The sequence below is a fragment of the Asterias amurensis genome, chromosome 12 (assembly GCF_032118995.1).
Source record: "Asterias amurensis chromosome 12, ASM3211899v1".
Classification (NCBI taxonomy): Eukaryota; Metazoa; Echinodermata; class Asteroidea; order Forcipulatida; family Asteriidae; genus Asterias; species Asterias amurensis.
In genome coordinates, this window is record NC_092659.1 from 7053492 (window position 1) to 7072992 (window position 19501).

The 19501-nt window shown below is 38.6% G+C and overlaps 1 protein-coding gene across 6 annotated transcripts in view; it reads left to right on the forward strand.

Moving 5' to 3' along the window:
- Positions 1 to 2433: 2433 nt before the first annotated feature.
- The window catches only part of LOC139945211 (FERM, ARHGEF and pleckstrin domain-containing protein 1-like), an 88258-nt gene continuing 71190 nt past the window's right edge, over positions 2434 to 19501 (forward strand). For all 6 annotated transcript variants that reach the window (XM_071942505.1, XM_071942509.1, XM_071942507.1 and 3 more), the window contains exons 1-2: positions 2434 to 2559; positions 10163 to 10582. In XM_071942505.1, the coding sequence (XP_071798606.1) occupies positions 10256 to 10582 (327 nt within the window). In that variant the 5' untranslated portion in view covers positions 2434 to 2559; positions 10163 to 10255. The remainder of the gene's footprint in view (positions 2560 to 10162; positions 10583 to 19501) is intronic.

Genomic DNA, 19501 nt, shown 5'->3' on the forward strand with positions numbered 1-19501 from the left:
TACAAATCGACCCGTGGCGTTGATGAAATTGTAAAATGTACGCACAGCAGTGTAGTACATGTGCACAGTATGCTGCAAATGAACTCGCGGTGTGTAATTTTCAAAAATCTGAAATAAATATAACGGAGCTTTATAAAATTATGATAAATTCAGTAATGCTACATGAATGCTTTGTTTAGGTAATGACAGTCTTTGATTGGTCTAATTTGAATGATAACGTGTTGATAAACTGTTTTACAAATCGACCCGTGGCGTTGATGAAATTGTAAAATGTACGCACAGCAGTGCAGTACACAGGCACAGTATGCTGCAAATGAACTCGTGGTGTGTAATTTTCAAAAATCATCAATAAATATAATGGAGCATTATAAAAATATGATAAAATCAGTAATGCTACATGAATGCTTTGTTTAGGTAATGACAGTCTTTGATTTGTCTAATTTGAATGATATCGTATTGATAAACCGTTTTACAAATCGACCCGTGGCGTTGATGAAATCTTAAACTGTACGCACAGCAGTGTTGTACACACGCACAGTATGCTGCAAAGGGACTCGTGGTGTGTAATTTTCAAAAATCTGAAATAAATATAATGGAGCATTATAAAAATATGATAAAATCAGTTTTGCTACATGAATGCTTTGTATAGGAAATGGCAGTCTTTGATTGGCTCCGTTTAAATGATAACGTAATGATAAACTGTTTTACAAATCGACCCGTGGCGTTGATGAAATTGTAAACTGTACACACAGCAGTGTTGTACACACGCACAGTATGCTGCAAAGGGACTCGTGGTCTTTAATTTTCAAAAATCTGAAATAAATATAACGGAGTTTTATAAAAAATATGATAAAATCAGTAATGCTACATGAATGCTTTGTTTAGGTAATGACAGTCTTTGATTGGTCTAATTTGAATGATACCGTATTGATAAACCGTTTTACAAATCGACCCGTGGCGTTGATGAAATCTTAAACTGTGCGCACAGCGGTGTTGAATACACACGCACAGTAGCCTAAGCTGCAAAGGGACTCGCGTGGTCTTTAATTTTCAAAAATCTGAAATAAATATAATGGAGCTTTATTAAATTATGATAAAATCAGTAATGCTACATGAATGCTTTGTTTAGGTACTGACTGTCTTTGATTGGCTTCGTTTGAATGATAACGTGTTGATAAACTGTTTTACAAATCGACCCGTGGCGTTGATGAAATCTTAAACTGTGCGCACAGCAGTGTAGTACACATAAAAAGTATGCTGCAAAGGGACTCGTGGTGTGTAATTTTCAAAAATCTGAAATAAATATAAGGGAGCTTTATAAATTTATGATAAAATCAGTAATGCTACATGAATGCTTTGTATAGGTAATGGCAGTCTTGGATTGACTTCGTTTAAATGATAACATGTTGATAAACCGTTTTACAAATCGACCCGTGGCGTTGATGAAATCGTAAACTGTTCGCACAGCAGACTCGTGGTCTTTAATTTTTTTAAATCTGAAATAAATGTAATGGAGTTTTATAAAAATACGATAAAATCAGTAATGCTACAGGTATCCTTTGTATAGGGAATGGCAGTCTTTGATTGGCTTAATCTGAAAGATAACGTATTGATAAACAGTTTTTAACAAATCATCTTTTAGTTGATGAAGAGTTTGTATTCTGTGGCTACACATTGCTTTGTTGTTTATTTAAAAAATCTGGAAATATACTTTAAAAATCAGCAATACATGACCCCTTTGTATATTAATGGTTGTGAATAAAAAATAAATAAAACAAATGTCTGAACTTAAGAGCGAAACTCCAAAACATCGGTGTAGCTACCATACAAAAATACACAAACAAATCTTAGGGAGAAAAAGCTCAAGGAATGGTAGCGAGTCTATGTATTGCTGCCCCGTTTGACGACTACCGATTACATCGGATCCTTTCGAGTAGCGATCGACTCCTGGCGTTTGGAAACTAACATCTACCAAGCATTGCGGTATTTGGAAATATGGGACCCTGCTTGCAAAATGCACTTTACGCGTAAAAGTGGGGGAACTTGTCAGTCGCCATACTAAAAAAAATCGTGCAACTGCATTTAGCAAACTTTATGATTGCGGTATTGGTTATTTTACTTCCAAATATAAAAGATAAACACATATATCATTCTAATTAAGTCTACTTAACATTTTGATATAAGTTTTTCATATTTCAAGCTACATTAATGGATTAAATTTAGATAATTAGTGAAGCTTAAATCTCTTTATAGATTGTTTAACGGGGAGTAAGTACACTGATTCTACTCGCCAATACTAATTGGTACGCCTGACACATAAAGCCTTTTGAGTTTTATAGCGCCCAACATGGCTACTTTTTAACTCAAAGTAGATTGTGATACAAACGATTTTGGGCTAGAATTGGGCGTAACAACACTGCACTGTAATTTTTTTTACGTGGGAATCACGATTGTGTGGATTGGCACTTGAACTTTCTACAATGGATTGGAGGTGAATTTCCACCCGTTTTGGCTTTATTTTCTATTCGGAAATTAGTGTTTCACCACGGTCTGTAACCAGTAAGTATTGATTGTTCAAATGCTTTGTATTTGGGTGAGATTGGGAGATCGGTTTGGAAAAAGAAGTTGCGATTTGATGGGAGGTCTTTCTCCAATGCTCCAACTTACTCGCCCCTGTTTTCTAAAACTATGCCTGTCTGTGCACTCGGGGTGCACTCTGTACACATTTATTGAGCGGACAAGATTAGAATTCTCTTTTTGGTAGGCCTACATATTTTGCGGTAATTGTAAAGCGAAAGACGTGTGTTTCCGACATGTTGAAAAAAGGGGTTGGGTGTATTCTGTTCATTTCAAGTTCTGTAGACAATTAACACCAGCAATGAGCCATTCGTTTGTGAACAGAGTCTCACAGAGGAGCCAGTATTTTTTGCCTGAGTAAAACAGTTGTTTTTTTCCCCCAGTGTTTACACTGAAATTAGTCAGACCAGACTGATCTGTGCACAAACTGACTCACACAGTCACACAGCACAGCAGTTACACAATCGAGTTGCAGTCACAACTGTCCGTGTGATTGTGAAGATGAGTAGTTTAAACGTGACATGACCGAACGAAACATTGGTTTCAATTCAATCGCAAAAACGCACCTCATTTGTGCACGGGACAATTCCGACAATTCAAATCTGAGTTCTGATTGAAAATTTGTATGGTTACTTAATTTAAAGTCTGGCTTTCTGAAATTGTGATAATTCTATCTCTCAATGACGAATAGGCAGTCAGGCAAGCAATTAAATATTTATAGGCCTAATAAAGAGTAGAGTCTGTATACTCACCTGACCCCAGTAAGCTGAGCAACTTAACACAACAACTGTGTCTGGTGCGTTTTTGTACTCCTTTTTGATATTTTGACTTAGTTTATAATAGTTAAAGTTAGGCCATGTTGCAATTAATACCAATGCAGCTTTTGCAGCTACCCCACTAAAAAGTAAAGTTAGTTATGCTACACTTATAAAAACAATTTTTAGCTGGAAGTTAATTAGTTTTGTTTTACAATTTTTGAATTATTAGTTGTTGTGTTACCCTGCATTCCTTTCTCCACATGGTTACTAATATTTATCCTGCAGAGTTGTTGACTTTAGAGTCATGCGAATGTTTGACTTGGATCACATGTTGTGATTTGACTTCTAAGTTTTGCTCTTGACTTTGTGACTCGACTCGGACAATATTGCAAAAGTAATTGGCGTCTTGCCTTGGAGTGCAAAAAAAAAGACTTTCTGCCAACTATGTTAAATCCTGTGATTTGTGTAGAGAGAAAGTGTTGTGGAATAATTCTACACTAAATTGCGTTTAGATTTAAAGTACAATGTAGCTGTGAATCATCGAGTGATCAGATGAAGATGTGTCGTCTTTCTGCAGAAATATAGTTTTATGAGCATGTTAAAAATAGGTCACAGACTGGAAATTCTGAACGCACATATAACACAAAAAACTAGACTGGAAAACCAGTCTTATCACGAATCAAAGTGAGGGAACCCTGACACAGAGTTCAATGAAGTAATGTGCCGAGTATAAAACATTTGATTGTCTAGGTGTTCAATCCATAAAATGAAATATAAAGTACTAAAAGTTAAATGTGTCTATTCTGTGCTTTTAAAACAAACTAGGGGATGTGTAAATTATATCTGGGACAAACCTAAGCAGGAAACCACGTTGACCATCACACATGCGTTAGACTGTACAAATGTGGCTTGTAGGCTCTATTTGTTTGTCAAGTTTGAGCAAGATTTTGTAGCCTTCACACTAGCGAAGAAACTGTACACAGAAGCTAAACAAAAATTGATAAAAACACTATGCATGAGACATGCAGCACAGTCTATCGGTCAATGGTTGCACACACCTTTTTCTACAACCAGGGTGGAAATTAAAAAGGATCACATTCAGTTTAGACCATGGTGGGTATAGAACTTCTCTTGAAGAGGCACGGCAATTTTGTTCTGATGAGGGGCGGATCCTTACACGAGGAAAATGTGAATTTGTATTGGAACTTTGCAAAGAGCACCTCAGCAAAAGCACAGGGCACCACGGCAGTTGCTGTGGGTGCAAGGGGTTATTTCAAGAGCTAGTCTGGCATGGCCTACAGTGTATGTTGCCCCTGGTCTTTCCTCTGGTGCCCCTTTAACAATCCCATTGACTCTAAGACTTCCCCCTGGAAGTAGCTAAGCAGATGAGTTTGCCCTCTCAAACTCAAAGATGAAATTCCAGGCTTGTCCTTGCACACACACACCATTAGTTTCAAGAGGGGATCCAGATCTTAAGTTATTATAGCTTTGATCACTCAACCGTGAGCAAGCCAACAATCAAGTTTTATTTTGGTGATGTAATTTATGATAAATTTGCCAGAGGCAAATTTCATTTAACACGATCTGTGAAAGAATTGTAGGATGACCAGTAAATTCATAATTGCAATTAATCATATTGCGTGACCGTTGTCCGATTCACCTTAGTTAAGTACTTACGTTCATATTTCATTAGTCACTGATTCATAACCAGTGCACGTGCATTCTACGTTACGATTAAAGGACTCGGAGCTTTCTATCTACTTCAATGCCTGACATTGCGTCTCCATTTCTATTATAAGTGTGTTGTCAGATGTTAAACAATGTCAGAAGGGCTAGAAATTTACACTGCCTGCCAGGTCAGCAGTCATGATGCCAGTAATTTTAGTGTTTGGCCTATAAAGTAAACACATAATGAGACTAGTCCGACAGCAGTATTTTTTTTTAAGTTGAATAACAATTCTCGTTACTGTGTAATATTTTTAACTCAAGAAATGTTGAAATTTTGGTTGCAAAAATGTATGAGTGGTGGTTAAGCTTAAGCGATATCGATTTATTTTAATTCACGATATATCGCCGACAATATATCGCGATATTCGATATAATCGCGATTAATTAATTTTGACATCACCAGTCTTCAAACAACAAGTGAAAGTTGTAGAAGAGACAGTCATAGCATAAGAGAGATGTTCTAATGACCTATTCTTCTGGTTTTACTCCAAACCTATGGGGTGTAAGATGTCTCAGCTAGGAAATACATCGTGATATTGCGATATTTAAACGAAATCGTGATGTATCGCGATATATCGCGATATATCGATATTTCGATTAAAACCAAATCGATCCGATATCGAAATCGTTTCCAAATTAATATCGCGATATTCGATAATATCGTGATATCGCCCAAGCTTAGTGGTGGTAACAAAATGTAACAAAAGGGATGTATCAGATCTGTCTAGAACAACGAGAATCCTACATCCTCTTGAAAGCTATTTTCTCAAGAATTTTCACATTCCAATCTCGTGCCTTGTTTCAATTGAGTACGTGTATGATGATGTTCGATTTTTTCTTATTGAGGAAATGTTATTTTGAAAATCACTTGAGGAAGTTGGAGTTAATTGGCAACAAAACAGCAATTGTCAAAACAAAAACTTGGACTTCATATTACATGTTAAACACAGGCCTTTTTTTTAATGAAAGGACAAGGCAGGCCTGGGGCAAGGGCACCAGGGCAAGAGCACCAGGGCATTTTATCCTTGGTAAAAAGGGCACTCTACATTGTACATTGTGCAATGAGGAAATTGAAAAATGTTCTACTTGGCAGAGCATTTCAAGGGCACCAAGGCAAATGACCAGGGGGCATGAAGGCAATCGCCTTTGTTGCCCCCATGACCGGTATCAGGCCTAGTACGTGATCGTTGCTGTATGCGGTATTACATGTTATATGTATAGCACAAAACAATAATAATACTGTTATGAAAATTTAATTATAAACCTTGGCAAAAAGCAAGGAGCTCATGCAGCAATTGCCAAGAGATTTTCAATTTGTGGCCTGGGGGTGTTATTTTATTTTTCTTCAAAGTATATAATGAGGAATTGCAAAGCATGCATTGAGGACTCCAAGATTGCAGTATAGGCCTACTCGTACATGTTAGGCTGTGTGTAGCATGTTTCACTGTGCCTGGGTGCCGCATGACAGTAATTATATTATGACTCATAATGTGGTAACGCCATTCTGAGGAAGCAGCTACTCTTTCTTTTTCACTTCTTGACTTAAAACACCACAGGATAGCATTAGCATACGTACACATGTACAGCCAGGGTTTGCTATTAATGAGCCATGTTTTGTAGCGTTTTGTTAGGGGTGTACTTTACTGTCACGCAGAGTTACAGTGTATGAATGATGAACTGGGATCTCAATGTAGGCAAAATGGTGCTTGTCTTTTGGACTGTATTGTTAAAGGTAGGGCCATACTTTGTGATTGATAAATGACCCGAAAGGAAATTGTGTAATTTTTATCTGAATGCCTACATGTGTATGCACGTGGTTTAAAGACATTGGACACTATTGGTAATTGTCTAAGACCAGTCTTCTGCACTTGGTGTGTCTCAACATGCATTAAATAACAAACCTGTAAAAATTACAGTTCAATCGGTTGTCGAAGTTGCGAGATAATAATGAAAGAAAAAACACCCTTGTCACACGAAGTTGTGTGCTGTCAGATGCTTGATTTCAAGACCTCAAATTCTAAATCTGAGGTCTCCAAATCAAATTCGTGGAAATTTACTTCTTTCTCGAAAAATTTGTTACTTCAGAGGGAGCTGTTTCTCACAATGTTTTATACTATCAACAGCTCCCCATTACTCGTTACCAAGTAAGGTTTTCTGTTTTCATGTTAATAATTTTTTTGAGTAATTACCATTAGTCTCCACTGCCTTTAAAGATTATATTTTGCCTAAAGTGCCCCCGTTGATTTGAAATCAAAACTATACAAACAATCATTGATTCAGTTGTATAGTGGCAAAACTTGTTGAATCTCCAAAGATTGTGGCATGCAATTAAAAAAAAATTGCTGGTTCATTCATTCATCTAACTGATTTCTATTAATTATACAGTGTACACAATGTACTTTCATGGTCTAGTTGAATGCTTTCCTCTTTAAGGCCAAGGGGATAGAGAGTACAGCAGTTTTAGCAGTGACAAGATTTACAAAATTCCAATCAAAGTTCAAATCATAAGCCCACCGTCCATGCATGAACACACCCTTCAATTGTTAATGCCGTCGACGTTGGGCTAACTCATGATGCGTATCTTGAACAAATAGGTTCATGAGGGTCGTTGCTCTATATGTTTGTGAGAGTGCTACCATCTGTGACTCTTCAGATCAGAGTACACAGTAGCAGCACACTTGGTCATTAATTTCACCTGTACTCTGTCTGCAGTTATACATAATTTAAACGGACAAGCCTCTATCTATTACACTGCAACAAATGAGGTCATAGACTTGAGCCAACAGCAGTGTGCATTACGCACTGGTCTTTGCCTTGGCCAGGGCACGAATTGGGGTAAGAACTTGTTGACAAGTCGGTTTGTGTTAGTCTCTGTGATAACCTTCTGACTCTCACTGCGATCCTCCTGACACTTGTGATATTTTCGCAAGACTGCTGGCCTAGCGAGAAACTGCTCTCATGACTACATTAGCCTGATAATTCTGGACCTAATTACATGGCTCTCTTTTTTTGCTGAATTCTTTGCTTACCTGCAACTTGCAAGGGTAGAATTTATGCGCACTCTAGCAGCTGTGTTAGCGCTTATCATGTAGCATTCTTGTCTAACAGTGATCATTTAAGCTACAAGCGCAAGGGTCACAGCAATTACCCCAATTTTAAAGGGACCTTCTAATGAGGGAAAATGTAAGTTTTCTTTGGAACTCAGCAACAAAGTGCACCCATAGAAAAACCACATCAAAAGCCAAGGTGCACCCATCACACACTAGGACAATTGCCTTGGTGGTGGGTAATTCCAGTGACTGTCAGCCCATGATCAGCCACACAATGGAATCAATGCTTCTCACAGACTGCATCATCAGTTTGCATTAATGGTACAGTACATGATGTTATGTATTGTAAGATTCTTTAGCCCTGGGCTGCATACTGTACACTTGCAATGTTCAATGTGTGCGTGTCAAGAGATGGTGCATAGATAATTTAAATACACAGATGGCATGCAGGCCATTGCCTCTGTTGCCCCTGGTCTTGGCCTTAGTCTTTTGGTGCCCCTGCCTAGACTTCAAAAATTTCACATAGACTTTAAGATGTTCAGTTGGAAGCCCAGGCCTGATATTTCATGAAGGCTACAAAGTATGAACCAGGCTGAACTGTTTCTGCTGGCTGCACAAAGTAGTCACTAAAATAGTGAGAAGGGCAAACCCTGAATGCTGACGTAATTTACATGATATCGTGCCAATGTTTGTCAAGTGTTTTAGAGTGTTGTGGGTTAGTCAAACTTTTCTTCTTGGGTAGCCTTTTTATTATTTATTAAAATATTTGTTATTCATTAACACAATACATGCAATGTCCAATAAATAAATGTTAGTTGTACTGTAGCATGTGTTTTAACTACAAGCCTTATGCATGATTATACAAGGCCTAATGATTAATACAATAAAGAGAAAAAACCCATGCGTATTGTAAAATCTTACATACTAAATGTAGACACACAATGAACAAACTATATTATGAATTAAAACAAAAAATATTTGAGACCACCAGGCTCGAAACAGAACACTTATTGTGAAGCAATGGCTGACGGGCGAGGTTTCAGTGTTCCACAGGAACCACTGGCGTCCAACGAGAGCCAGTTTAAACAAACCTTTGCTGTGGATATCAAGAGAACAATGTACAAAGTTCACACAGTAACAATGGCCTGTCGAAGAATAAAGCACTATGAAAACACAGCCACACTCGCAGTGTAGCCATTGATACTGTCCTTGTTTGTGTTTTTAAAGAGTAAACTTGAGTGCTCAGACAGAACATGAGTAATGGTCTTTTCTGGAAAAACGTGCTTTATGTAAACTTGTGAAGTGCACTACAAACTGTAAGAAATAAAGGCAGCCAGACTTTGATTTAAAGGACCAGAGAAGTACAAGTTGTGTTTTCTTGTATTTTTAACTCTCTGGAATGTAGGATTTGAAACTTTGCATGGTGGAAATACGATTTGGAAAGGTTTGTGGTAACACCATGTGATGAGAACTGTTGGTTTCAACTCGACGTTATAACTCAACGTTTCAACTCCACGTCTCTAAAATGTGTAATATTTGTTATGTCTTTGTTATTTGACTGCAATTTAGCCTTTGGCTGCGATGGTCTTTGTTTTTAATAAACCATTTCAAATCAAATCAATCTGCTGTGGAATAACAAGAATGTGGGGTGGTTTAAAATATTTTAAAATCAGAATCAAGCCTCAAGCCTCTCTCATATTCAAATTTGTTGATGAAAAATAACCTCTTTTTCTAAAGCTGTACATTACTTCAAAGAGAGCCCTGCTGGCCAGTCACTAAAAATTGTTTAAATGGTTAATGGAAAATCCCTGGTGGTGGTGAATCTTTCTACATAGTACACATAAAAACTTGTTTCTTGGCACAGTGGTGCTATTGCTTCATAACTCGTGCAATTGAGTGGTTTCAACTTGTTCGGTCAACTTACTGGAAAACAGTAAAAAGAGCTGAAGGACGGGTTAACTATTTTAAGCGGACTGTTAACCTGATATAAAAAGATGTATAAATATGGTGCTTAACTAATGGTATTCTTTCTCACTATTTTGTCTTTAGGAAGGACGCATTGTCCAGTAAGAATGCCACGCATTGGAAGTTGACCTCAAATGACCCCACTCGGATTCAGACGACCTTTAACCTTTGAACACAATGAACACCTACGTGGCACCAGAAGGCCCACATTGCGGAAGCGGTAACGACTCAATGGCCGCCCTCTCCCAAGTCTCCGGTGGGAACCACACCTATGCTGGAAGTAGCCATGATCAGCTGAATGATCGTGAAGCGTCGTACTCCTATGGGTACAACTACACGCCGACTGGCACCCCGACTCACTCCTACAGCACGGCTGATAGGACCTCGGAGCACCACTCTCTCGGAAGGGACAGTACGGCTAGGGGTTCGATGCGTAAAGGAGGGAAACTTGTCTCAATGAAAGTCCAAATGTTGGACGACTCCGTGATTACTTTAGATGTGCCAGTAAGTATACATTACTCATAATCAAGTTTCATTTATTGTCGGGCCTACAGTTGTTCCGTTCTTGAAGCGGCAAGGGCACCAATGTTTTTTCTCCTCGGTAAAGGGCACCCTATGAGCAAATTGTACATTTTTACATGAGCATTTCAAGGGCACCAAGGCAATGAGGGCATCAAGGAAGGAGCCTTTGTTGCCTCCGTGTAGTATCAGGCCTTCATTGTACGGGTTAGATCAGAGCTTCTTATTTTCTTTCAACTTGACCCACCCGCCCAACAGAAGAATTTGTTAAAAACATTTTTCTATTCTGAATGGCCCCTTAGTCAACTAGCTGTCAATCTTGGCCAGCTAGGTTTTTTTTCTTCTTTGTTATTCAATGTTATAGTACAAATAATTTTATTTTAGAGTAAAAAACTGAAGTTTAGTTTTCAGCAAGTTTTGGTTTGACCACCCACCCACAAAGAAAAAAAAACTATTTTGGTACATTGACTACTCCGCCCTTTCACACAAGAGCAACTTAGCAAGGTTGCCTTGCTAAATAGTAGCATGGTTGTAAAGTTTTACAAAATGTACCGCGGGTGCAAAAAAAAAGGGACACAATACGATGTCATACTGTTACAAGGTCTCTTGTAAAATCTTGTCAAGCAAGTGCTACATTTTACAACCATGCTACAATTAAGCAAGGGACCCCCTGTTAACATTGCCATGTGAATAGCACCTTAGTGGAACCCACACCATGTGTATGAGGTCGTTGGCTTTTACTCAGAGACTTGAATATGAAGCATGAATCTCATCATCAGACCCTGATGGCTGAAGGCGCTGCCCGTTTCCATTTTCTTACTCACTGAAAATGGAATTGAGATGGGCTGCTCTTGTCTCAGTCCGTGTCTGTGCTTTGATGGTGATTGATCGTCACAGGTATTGGGAAATTCAAAACTAAGCCAAGTAGAGGTAGCACCAAAGGCCATTGTGCAATGTGTGCGTAGTTCATAAAATGATGCTTGTTGCATGAGGAGTTTAAAGGGCAGGTTGCCTTGGATCGGGCGAGTTGGTCTATAAAAAGCATTTGTAACCGTTTGTTTTTAAAATGCATTGTGATTAGAAAGATATTTTAAAAGTAGAATACAATTAACCACACAAGTCGGTACATGTACGTATAATAGCCTTTAAATTGCACAGTTTTCCTTTTACTTTGCGAACTATAACACGGTCGGCCATTTTATAGAGTCAAAATGCTTTCATTAACCAACTCGCTCGATCCAAAGCAACGTGTCCTTTAAGGGTTCGGATGTGTAGGATGCATTACCAGAGGCTCTTGTTGGAATGGACTACCAGATAAGCAACTCAATGCGTAAAGTGCTGTATGGTCTGCCCCCTTTTCAACATTGAAATTACATTTGGCACCGCACTGCAGGCTACAATTGTGTACATAAATAAGATATTCCATCGACATTTATAAAATATTTGAGAATGTGCAATGAGCAAGGGTTTAGCCTGCACGACTTGCAATTACAACCTTTTTGGGCTCGAAATTCCCAAGCTTATTGCTGATTACACAATGACTAGAATTTAGTATTGTTGTCTAGTGACTGAATCACAATTTCTTGATACATGTACGTGCAATTTGTAATGCTAAAGGATAAATAAGGGAATCAAAGGGTAGCCACGAGTTCTCCAACGCATGTTTAAAGCCGGCGGGGTCGGTGGCCATGTGACTTATTCCCATTCATAAATGCCCTTTTGTTAAAAAACATAAACAAATACAGTTATAGACACTTTAACAATTGAAAATTTGAAGTTTAAAATATGTTTTTTCCAAAACTTTGTGAAGAATCTGTTTGAGGTGCGTGAGTTGTGTGTACGCGCACGCGCTTAGATAACGCGCTGATAGCTATGATTAGCGCATTCTGCGTGAAAATCTTGCGCGCCCGGCACGCAGAAGCCAGCTCAGTGTGCATAAACAGAGCTCCAGTGTGCACTAACAAAAGGTTTATGCACACCCATGTGACGCGCTCTCCACCAATAGGAGTAGAGAAACTGTCTCTCCACCAATAGGAGTAGAGAAACTGTCTGGGGTATATGAATGTGTGTTTACATTTAGAGATTGGCTGTTACCAGCATGGTGTTTAAGCCCCCTCTTTGAATCTACCAAGTTCCCTGACGGGAAGAGCATCTAAAGAAACATTTTCTTGCGTCCAACTGACAGCCTGAATTTTACACTGGACCCCGGTCTGAGGCCAGTGTTTTTAGCGTCTGGCCAGCTCAAGTTCGGACAAGTCCTGCCGGCCTTTTTTTTTTTTCAATTGAGTAATATTACATCCTCAATTGTAAAATCTTGAACACAAACAAACAAGTAAAAATATTGACTTTGTTGAGTCTGGACTACCTTTCGTCGATCCTGTTGAGTAGTTTCATGAAGAATACTCAATATCTATGAAGACAAATGAGATTTTGTTAAGCTCTTCTGACTTGACAAAGGTTTGTTCAAACAAAAACAGTTACACTTTGTCAACTGGTCTAAGAAGTTTTTACTCATTTTTGGTGCGTCTGTTCATAACAAGACTCTCCCTGATTCTTCAGAAAGTTCCCAGAAAATAAATCAATCTGTCTATATTCTGATGAACATCTGGAATGTTACCCTGATTATGGAAACTTTGTACCAATTATATCAAAATAGCTGCCTGGTTGTTATTGTTTAAAAAGTCTCCCTGATTGCACGATGCAAATGTTGGCAGCTCTGCTCTTAATAAATGTACAATTGTTCACCAGACATTGCCTCCGGGCTCTCTTTCTCAATTCTAGTTTGAACATCCACATTGCAGAGACTGTATTTAGCACTGCATTCCAAGTGTGCAGTATGTTCATATTCAGTGCAGCTAGCAAGGTTATAGTAGTTGAGACTTTTAAAGGGAGTATGTACTTTGGTTTTTGGAAGCGTTCGATTGTTTTAAATCTATGTTTTAGGCCTAAACACTTTATGTACACAATCAAACTGACCTCTGAATATTTCATTGCAAAAGATGGCTGCACTTCTTACTGAGTAAGTTTTATGGTCAATTACTTCTTGGAGTACATTACCAAAGGTGTCCAGTCAGCCAGTGCCTTTAAAGTGCATGTAGCATGTCATGTGCTTACATTGTATTTGTAGCCAGGAGGAAGCACGGTTGGTCATGGTTGTACATATCAAGTACATTGTACGGGTCCTACTACTTGCCGTCAACTCGCCGTCAACTCGTCGTCAACTCCTCCAATATACAATGTACATTTAAAAACCACAAAAGAAGCATAGAACTGTAAAGTATCAGCTCAAAGAGAATTCGTGTAATTTTTAGGTCATATTTCGGAATAAAAATTTAGGTTTTTTTTTTCGTGAAAAAATTATCTCGAAGCAGCAAAACCGTCGGCCGCCATCTTGCTTTTTCACATTGATTAGTCTTAGCCCAAGATGTCAATGATTGGTACTTTTTTTTTATCAACACAAAGTCGTTTTTGTGAATGAATTTTTACCGAAAACCATGAGAAATGTGTAGTTAAGCCCAGACTTAACGCTTCCGTGCCCCTTTTATAGATTTTTCATGTAAATTTAATGAGTTGACAGCACGAAAATGAGTTGATGGCGAGTTGACGGCAAGTCGGCGAGTTGACGGCAAGTAGTAGGACCGCTTTGTACTGAGGTGTTTTATAACCAGGCTGGTATGAACAGTAACAAGCCTGGAATTTTATGATAGACCTTTGATGTTGCTTGGAGTGGTAGGAGAAGACCTAGGCCTACGTAAATCACATTGTGCATTATTACTTAAACTTGAAAATTAGTTATTTTTGAAGCAGCAAACCTGGAACTTCATCTTTGAGAGGGCAAGGCCATTTTCATTTTGCAAAGGGGCTGCACTTAAGTCTATGGGATACTTTTGAAGGGGCACCAAGGCCAACACCGGGGGCAACAGAAGCCATGGCCTCTTGTCGCATCCGTGTTAGTGTTGGCCTGGATAGTGTATTTTTTACATTTTCAGAAGGTAAATTTGATTACTCAGTAAATTGGCTGCTATCCACTCACGCAGTGCCTCAAGATCAATCTTAGGGGTCAAATGTCATGGCACTGCTCACCAAAGAATGTGGGGATTGCAATTGTAGGACACTTTACACATTGTAGAATCTACGTCTTGACAGGGCACTGTAAGTCCAGATTTATTGTGGTGCAAAGCATTGCCATTTGGGCATTTAAGTCACTTTAGGAAAGTCTATGAAACTTTGATGTTCATGAGATAATGTGCAAACAAAACTGGGTCCTTCATTGTCTTATCAGCCTTACCAGTGCAATGTACCTTTGACCCTTTGGTTGGTGTTCTACAACACTATGTAGTTTATAGTACACTGATACCCGTAGTACACTGATACCCTTATACCAGCCACCTCTGTTAGTGACACATTACATTTCAATGCTTGCATGTGATAGGCCAAATAATTTTGTTTAAATGTTTAAACAAATGTTTAAACAAGCGTCCCTGTCCGCTTGCTTTTTAAGGCTGCCTCCTTTTTTTTTTTTTTTCTTCCTTTTTTCTCTAAAAGTATAGGCCCTAGGGATTAATTTTGCAAAGTCTCAGACATAAAAAATAAATTTTTGTCTTTGACCAAAAAGGTGGCCCTCCTTTATTTTTTCAAAAAGGCTGTTTTTTTTATATATTATTTGGCCTACATGATAGTGTCAGTGATACACAGTGTACACTCGGCAATTTGCATGCAGTGATACCAAACAACGTAGGTCTACAGTTTTATCCTTTTTACAGTTACATCTGAACGTCTCAGTGTGTGGTAACCTAAGGATCCGATTGGCTAATAGTGCTTCTACGTTGGACATTGACCTTTCCTTGGGTGACCTCATCCTTATAATTAAAGCAATTCCTTTCAATTTGCGGCATGTGGTGATATATACATCATAGGAATGACTCACTAATATATATGCAAACTTTTCTAAAGCACCCTGGCTAATTCTATTATAAGTCTTAGTATTGTGTCTGTTAGGTCAGACGTCTTAGCCTTCTACATGTATTTCCATACTGCAACGGCTCTCTGACGTATGTAGGGCCTACATTGCACTTCCTTGAGGAAACAGATCGTCTAGATGCCCCCTGGTCAATGACGTGGTGCCCCTTGTAATGTTTCAGTATACATTTAAATTTACCTCGGAGATGCCCTTTCGTAATGGAAAACTATCGAACATGTACTTGAACACTGATTAGTGGTTCAAATGCTAGTTAAAACTTCTGCCGACCAGTCAAAATGCTTGTGCAGGAAAGCATGCATACTTTAATATTAAATACAAAAATTTACTATTTTGGGGTTTAGCAGCGAAAATTTGACTATGATGAGCAGGTTGTCCTTATAGGCCGGTTTATAGTCAATTGCGCGTTGGTCGCGCGATGATCCCGCAATAGAAATCTTGATGCGAGGTCATAAAAAAAAAACAGTTTGAATTTCAAGGCCTCAGCACTGACTATAAATTGTGTTTTTATACATGTAGGACCCCGCAATCAAGATTTCCATGCACGATCCTCTGTGACCCTAACCTGTTGAATTTATCTTTTTTGAAGGTGATAGTTTTTTTGATATTGCCGAAAAGATAGAGCGGTTATAACCGCACAGGATAAAATAATGCAAGATTGGAAGCAATCTGAGAACATATTATGCAGAAACAGTTCACAGATTCCTGATCTATAAAACTACATTCCTTTGAATTGAATAAAGTCAGTTTTTGTGGTAGTGGGTGGTATACTCGCCCTGCAATGGTATGGGCCTGTATACAGCTAGGCTGTTTTTTTTAAATCACCCTGCAATGGTGTTTAAAATCACCCTGCAATGGTGTATGCCTACATACAGCTGTGCAGGGCATTGAGTCTTTTGTTACAAACTGACAGGGATTGTTTAGTAAACATTGGGGGTGACTATTATGCATTCGGAGTGGGTTCTGACTGTTGTTCAGCCATGCATGAGAGGGTGTTGCTATTGTGTATGATTGCATTGGTGCATAGTACACAAGGTTTTCCAGAGAGTGCAAAAGAAACCCATCAATAGATTCTGTTTATGAATTTGTTCACACTGTTTAGTATACAAAGTACAATAGCTCAAAATTAGCACTGATGGTAGCACTGGGCCAGTAAACTCCAAACTGGATTTGCAAGCCCTGTAGTCTTGTGTTTTCAATTGAATAATGTACACCATCTACGGCTGCCTCATTGTGTAATTGTTTTGTGAACTTAAACTATGAATAATTTTTTTTTAGGAGTATCCTTTATTAAGACAACTGGGATCTACCTGTACGTACAGTATTTACGTACATCTTCTTTGAGTGCTTGGTTAACTCAATTTAATTATAATCTATGGTCTTGTAAAAATAAGTACTGGTCTAGTAAACCTTTGAGCTACAATACCTTGGATTTTCCGCCCCAAATTCGAGCCCTGCTAAACAAAATGTAATTTACCTGCATGAATAGGGGCAATATGCCTCCATTGCCTCAAGTTGGCCCCTGAACATTTTCCATTAGAAATTTACAATTTCCTCATCTAGGGAACCTTTACCAAGGAGAAATCGCCTTGGTGTCCTTGCCCTTCCATACAACCAAGCATTACATAGGCCTGGACATTTGAAGTTTGCAAGTTGCTGATAGGTAAAAATCAGTCAAAAACTCAAGCCCTAATCAAAGCCTTATCAATTTATTTTGTTTTCACTGATAATGTTAGTGGTAACCGAAGTCCAAAAGTGCAACTCCCATATTATATGTACACACCCACGTTATTTCGACATCATGTAAGCAATAACACTCACTGCAGGACACCAGCTTAATTAATTCACATTTCGGTGAATCCCAAATGTCAAGTGAGCCACGGAATCTTGCGCAAAAAAAACCCAACAAAAACAACACATCATCACATCTATTCAAGACTCTTGTTTGTTCTTCATATACCACCATGCGTTTAATGGACCGATGATTTGTGGACACAGTGCACTCATCAATTTTGATTAGCTGTTTATACTTAATAGATTTAGTAATTCAAGCAGCACATTATTGGTGAAATTGGCAAATGATGAGGCCATTAGTCAGAAATGCAATTTCCAATAACTTTCCATTTTATTGTTGTGTAAAGTGTACATTAGACACAATAGCTGTGTTAGAGTCGTACAACTCTAGCACACTGAAAGCTATCATGGAATGAAACTCTTATCAATATCAAATTTTGCATTTCAATACTGATTTTAGATAATTTACCAAACCTCTTAGCGCTCTCCTCAAACAATGGTCCATTTTCCAAGTGCTAAATAATAATTACTCCAAAAATTAATGACTTTTGTTGAACAAAGATAAAAGAAATTCACAGGACTCAGGAAAGTACTGAGTATACAGTGCTAGCACACATCTGTGTATGGGTTATACAAAAAAAATTAATATTCTTTATCCCCGATGCAAATTTAACATCTATTATAAAGATAAATTGACTATGCAGTGGGATTTGAACCAATGACCTCATGAATATCATAGTGGCGCTCTACCAACTGAGCTATCTAGCCGTAAGATCTAGCCCTAAGTTGGCGGCTCCCAACCATAATGAAATTTGCCCCTGATTGCAAATGTTGGTCTCTGCAAATGCTTCCTGTACTTTGGGTCCAAAGTGCTATTCACACGACAGCAGTTTAACTGGGGTCCCTTGCTTAATTGTAGCATCATGGTGGCATGCTTGTAAAATGTAGCAATGTTTGACAAGATTTCGCAAGAGAACTTGAACAATAGAAACAAATTGTTGTCCTTTCACACGAAGTACAATTTTACAAAACTTCACCGCCATGCTACAATTTAGCAAAGGACCCTTGCTAAATTTATCTCATTATACAGATGGAAGGGGTCTATTTCTACCTCCATGCTTAACCAAAAGCTGTGGATGGAGCCACGTGTATTGTTTTTCATGTAAACTTGTAAACCACTCTCCTGGTAGGCTACCTGTCATACATGTAGCACACACTATGTGCTCTAAATGTACATAATAAAATTGTTTGACTTGGGGGGGATCATGTCCAGGGACATGCACTGGCAGTCTGGTGTCTAGTGTTACTCTATGATTAGGCAGTGTCATCAGGCTATAGGGACTGCAACAGTGATACAAACCCATGATGGATAGTGTTACACCTACTGCTGGCACTGCGGCAGGCTTTGTGAAATGGATCCGAGTGATCAGTGCGCCAGACTAGAGGAAAGCTTCTTTAGGGTCGTGACCCAGTTGAGTGTCAGTGGCTGGTGTAGTAGTGGCTTCATGATGAATGTGCGGTTACAGCTATTGGCTTCATGGTTCTCAGAACACCGTACATTGTATCCCCACATAGTACCCATGGCTTTGGCTTTGGCTTTGGCTCTGCTTTCCTTGTTTGAAGAGCCCTGATGGAAAACGCTTAAAGGAACACGTTGCCTTGGATCGGCTGAGTTGGTCTATAAAAAGCGTTTGTAACCGTTTGTTATAAAATGCATATGGGTAGAAAGATGTTTTAAAAGTAGAATACAATAATCCACACACATTTGCCTCGAAATTGCGTGGTTTTCCTTTTACTTTGCGAACTAACACGGTCGGCCATTTATGGGAGTCAACAATTTGACTCCCATAAAATGGCCGACCGTGTTTGTCGACGAGGTAAAAGGAAAACCACGCAATTTCGAGTGATACTTGTGTGGATCATTATTCTACTTTTAAAATATCTTTCTAATCATATGCATTTTATAACAAACGGTTACAAACGCTTTTCAAAGACCAACTCGACCGATCCAAGGCAACGTGTTTGTTTAAATGACGATTTTATAAACCGTGTAACATGTTCAATTTTAATTGGTCCCCTCTGCTTAGCATACAATTGTTTTTTAGCAATATTTTATGCTTATTAATCAGCTT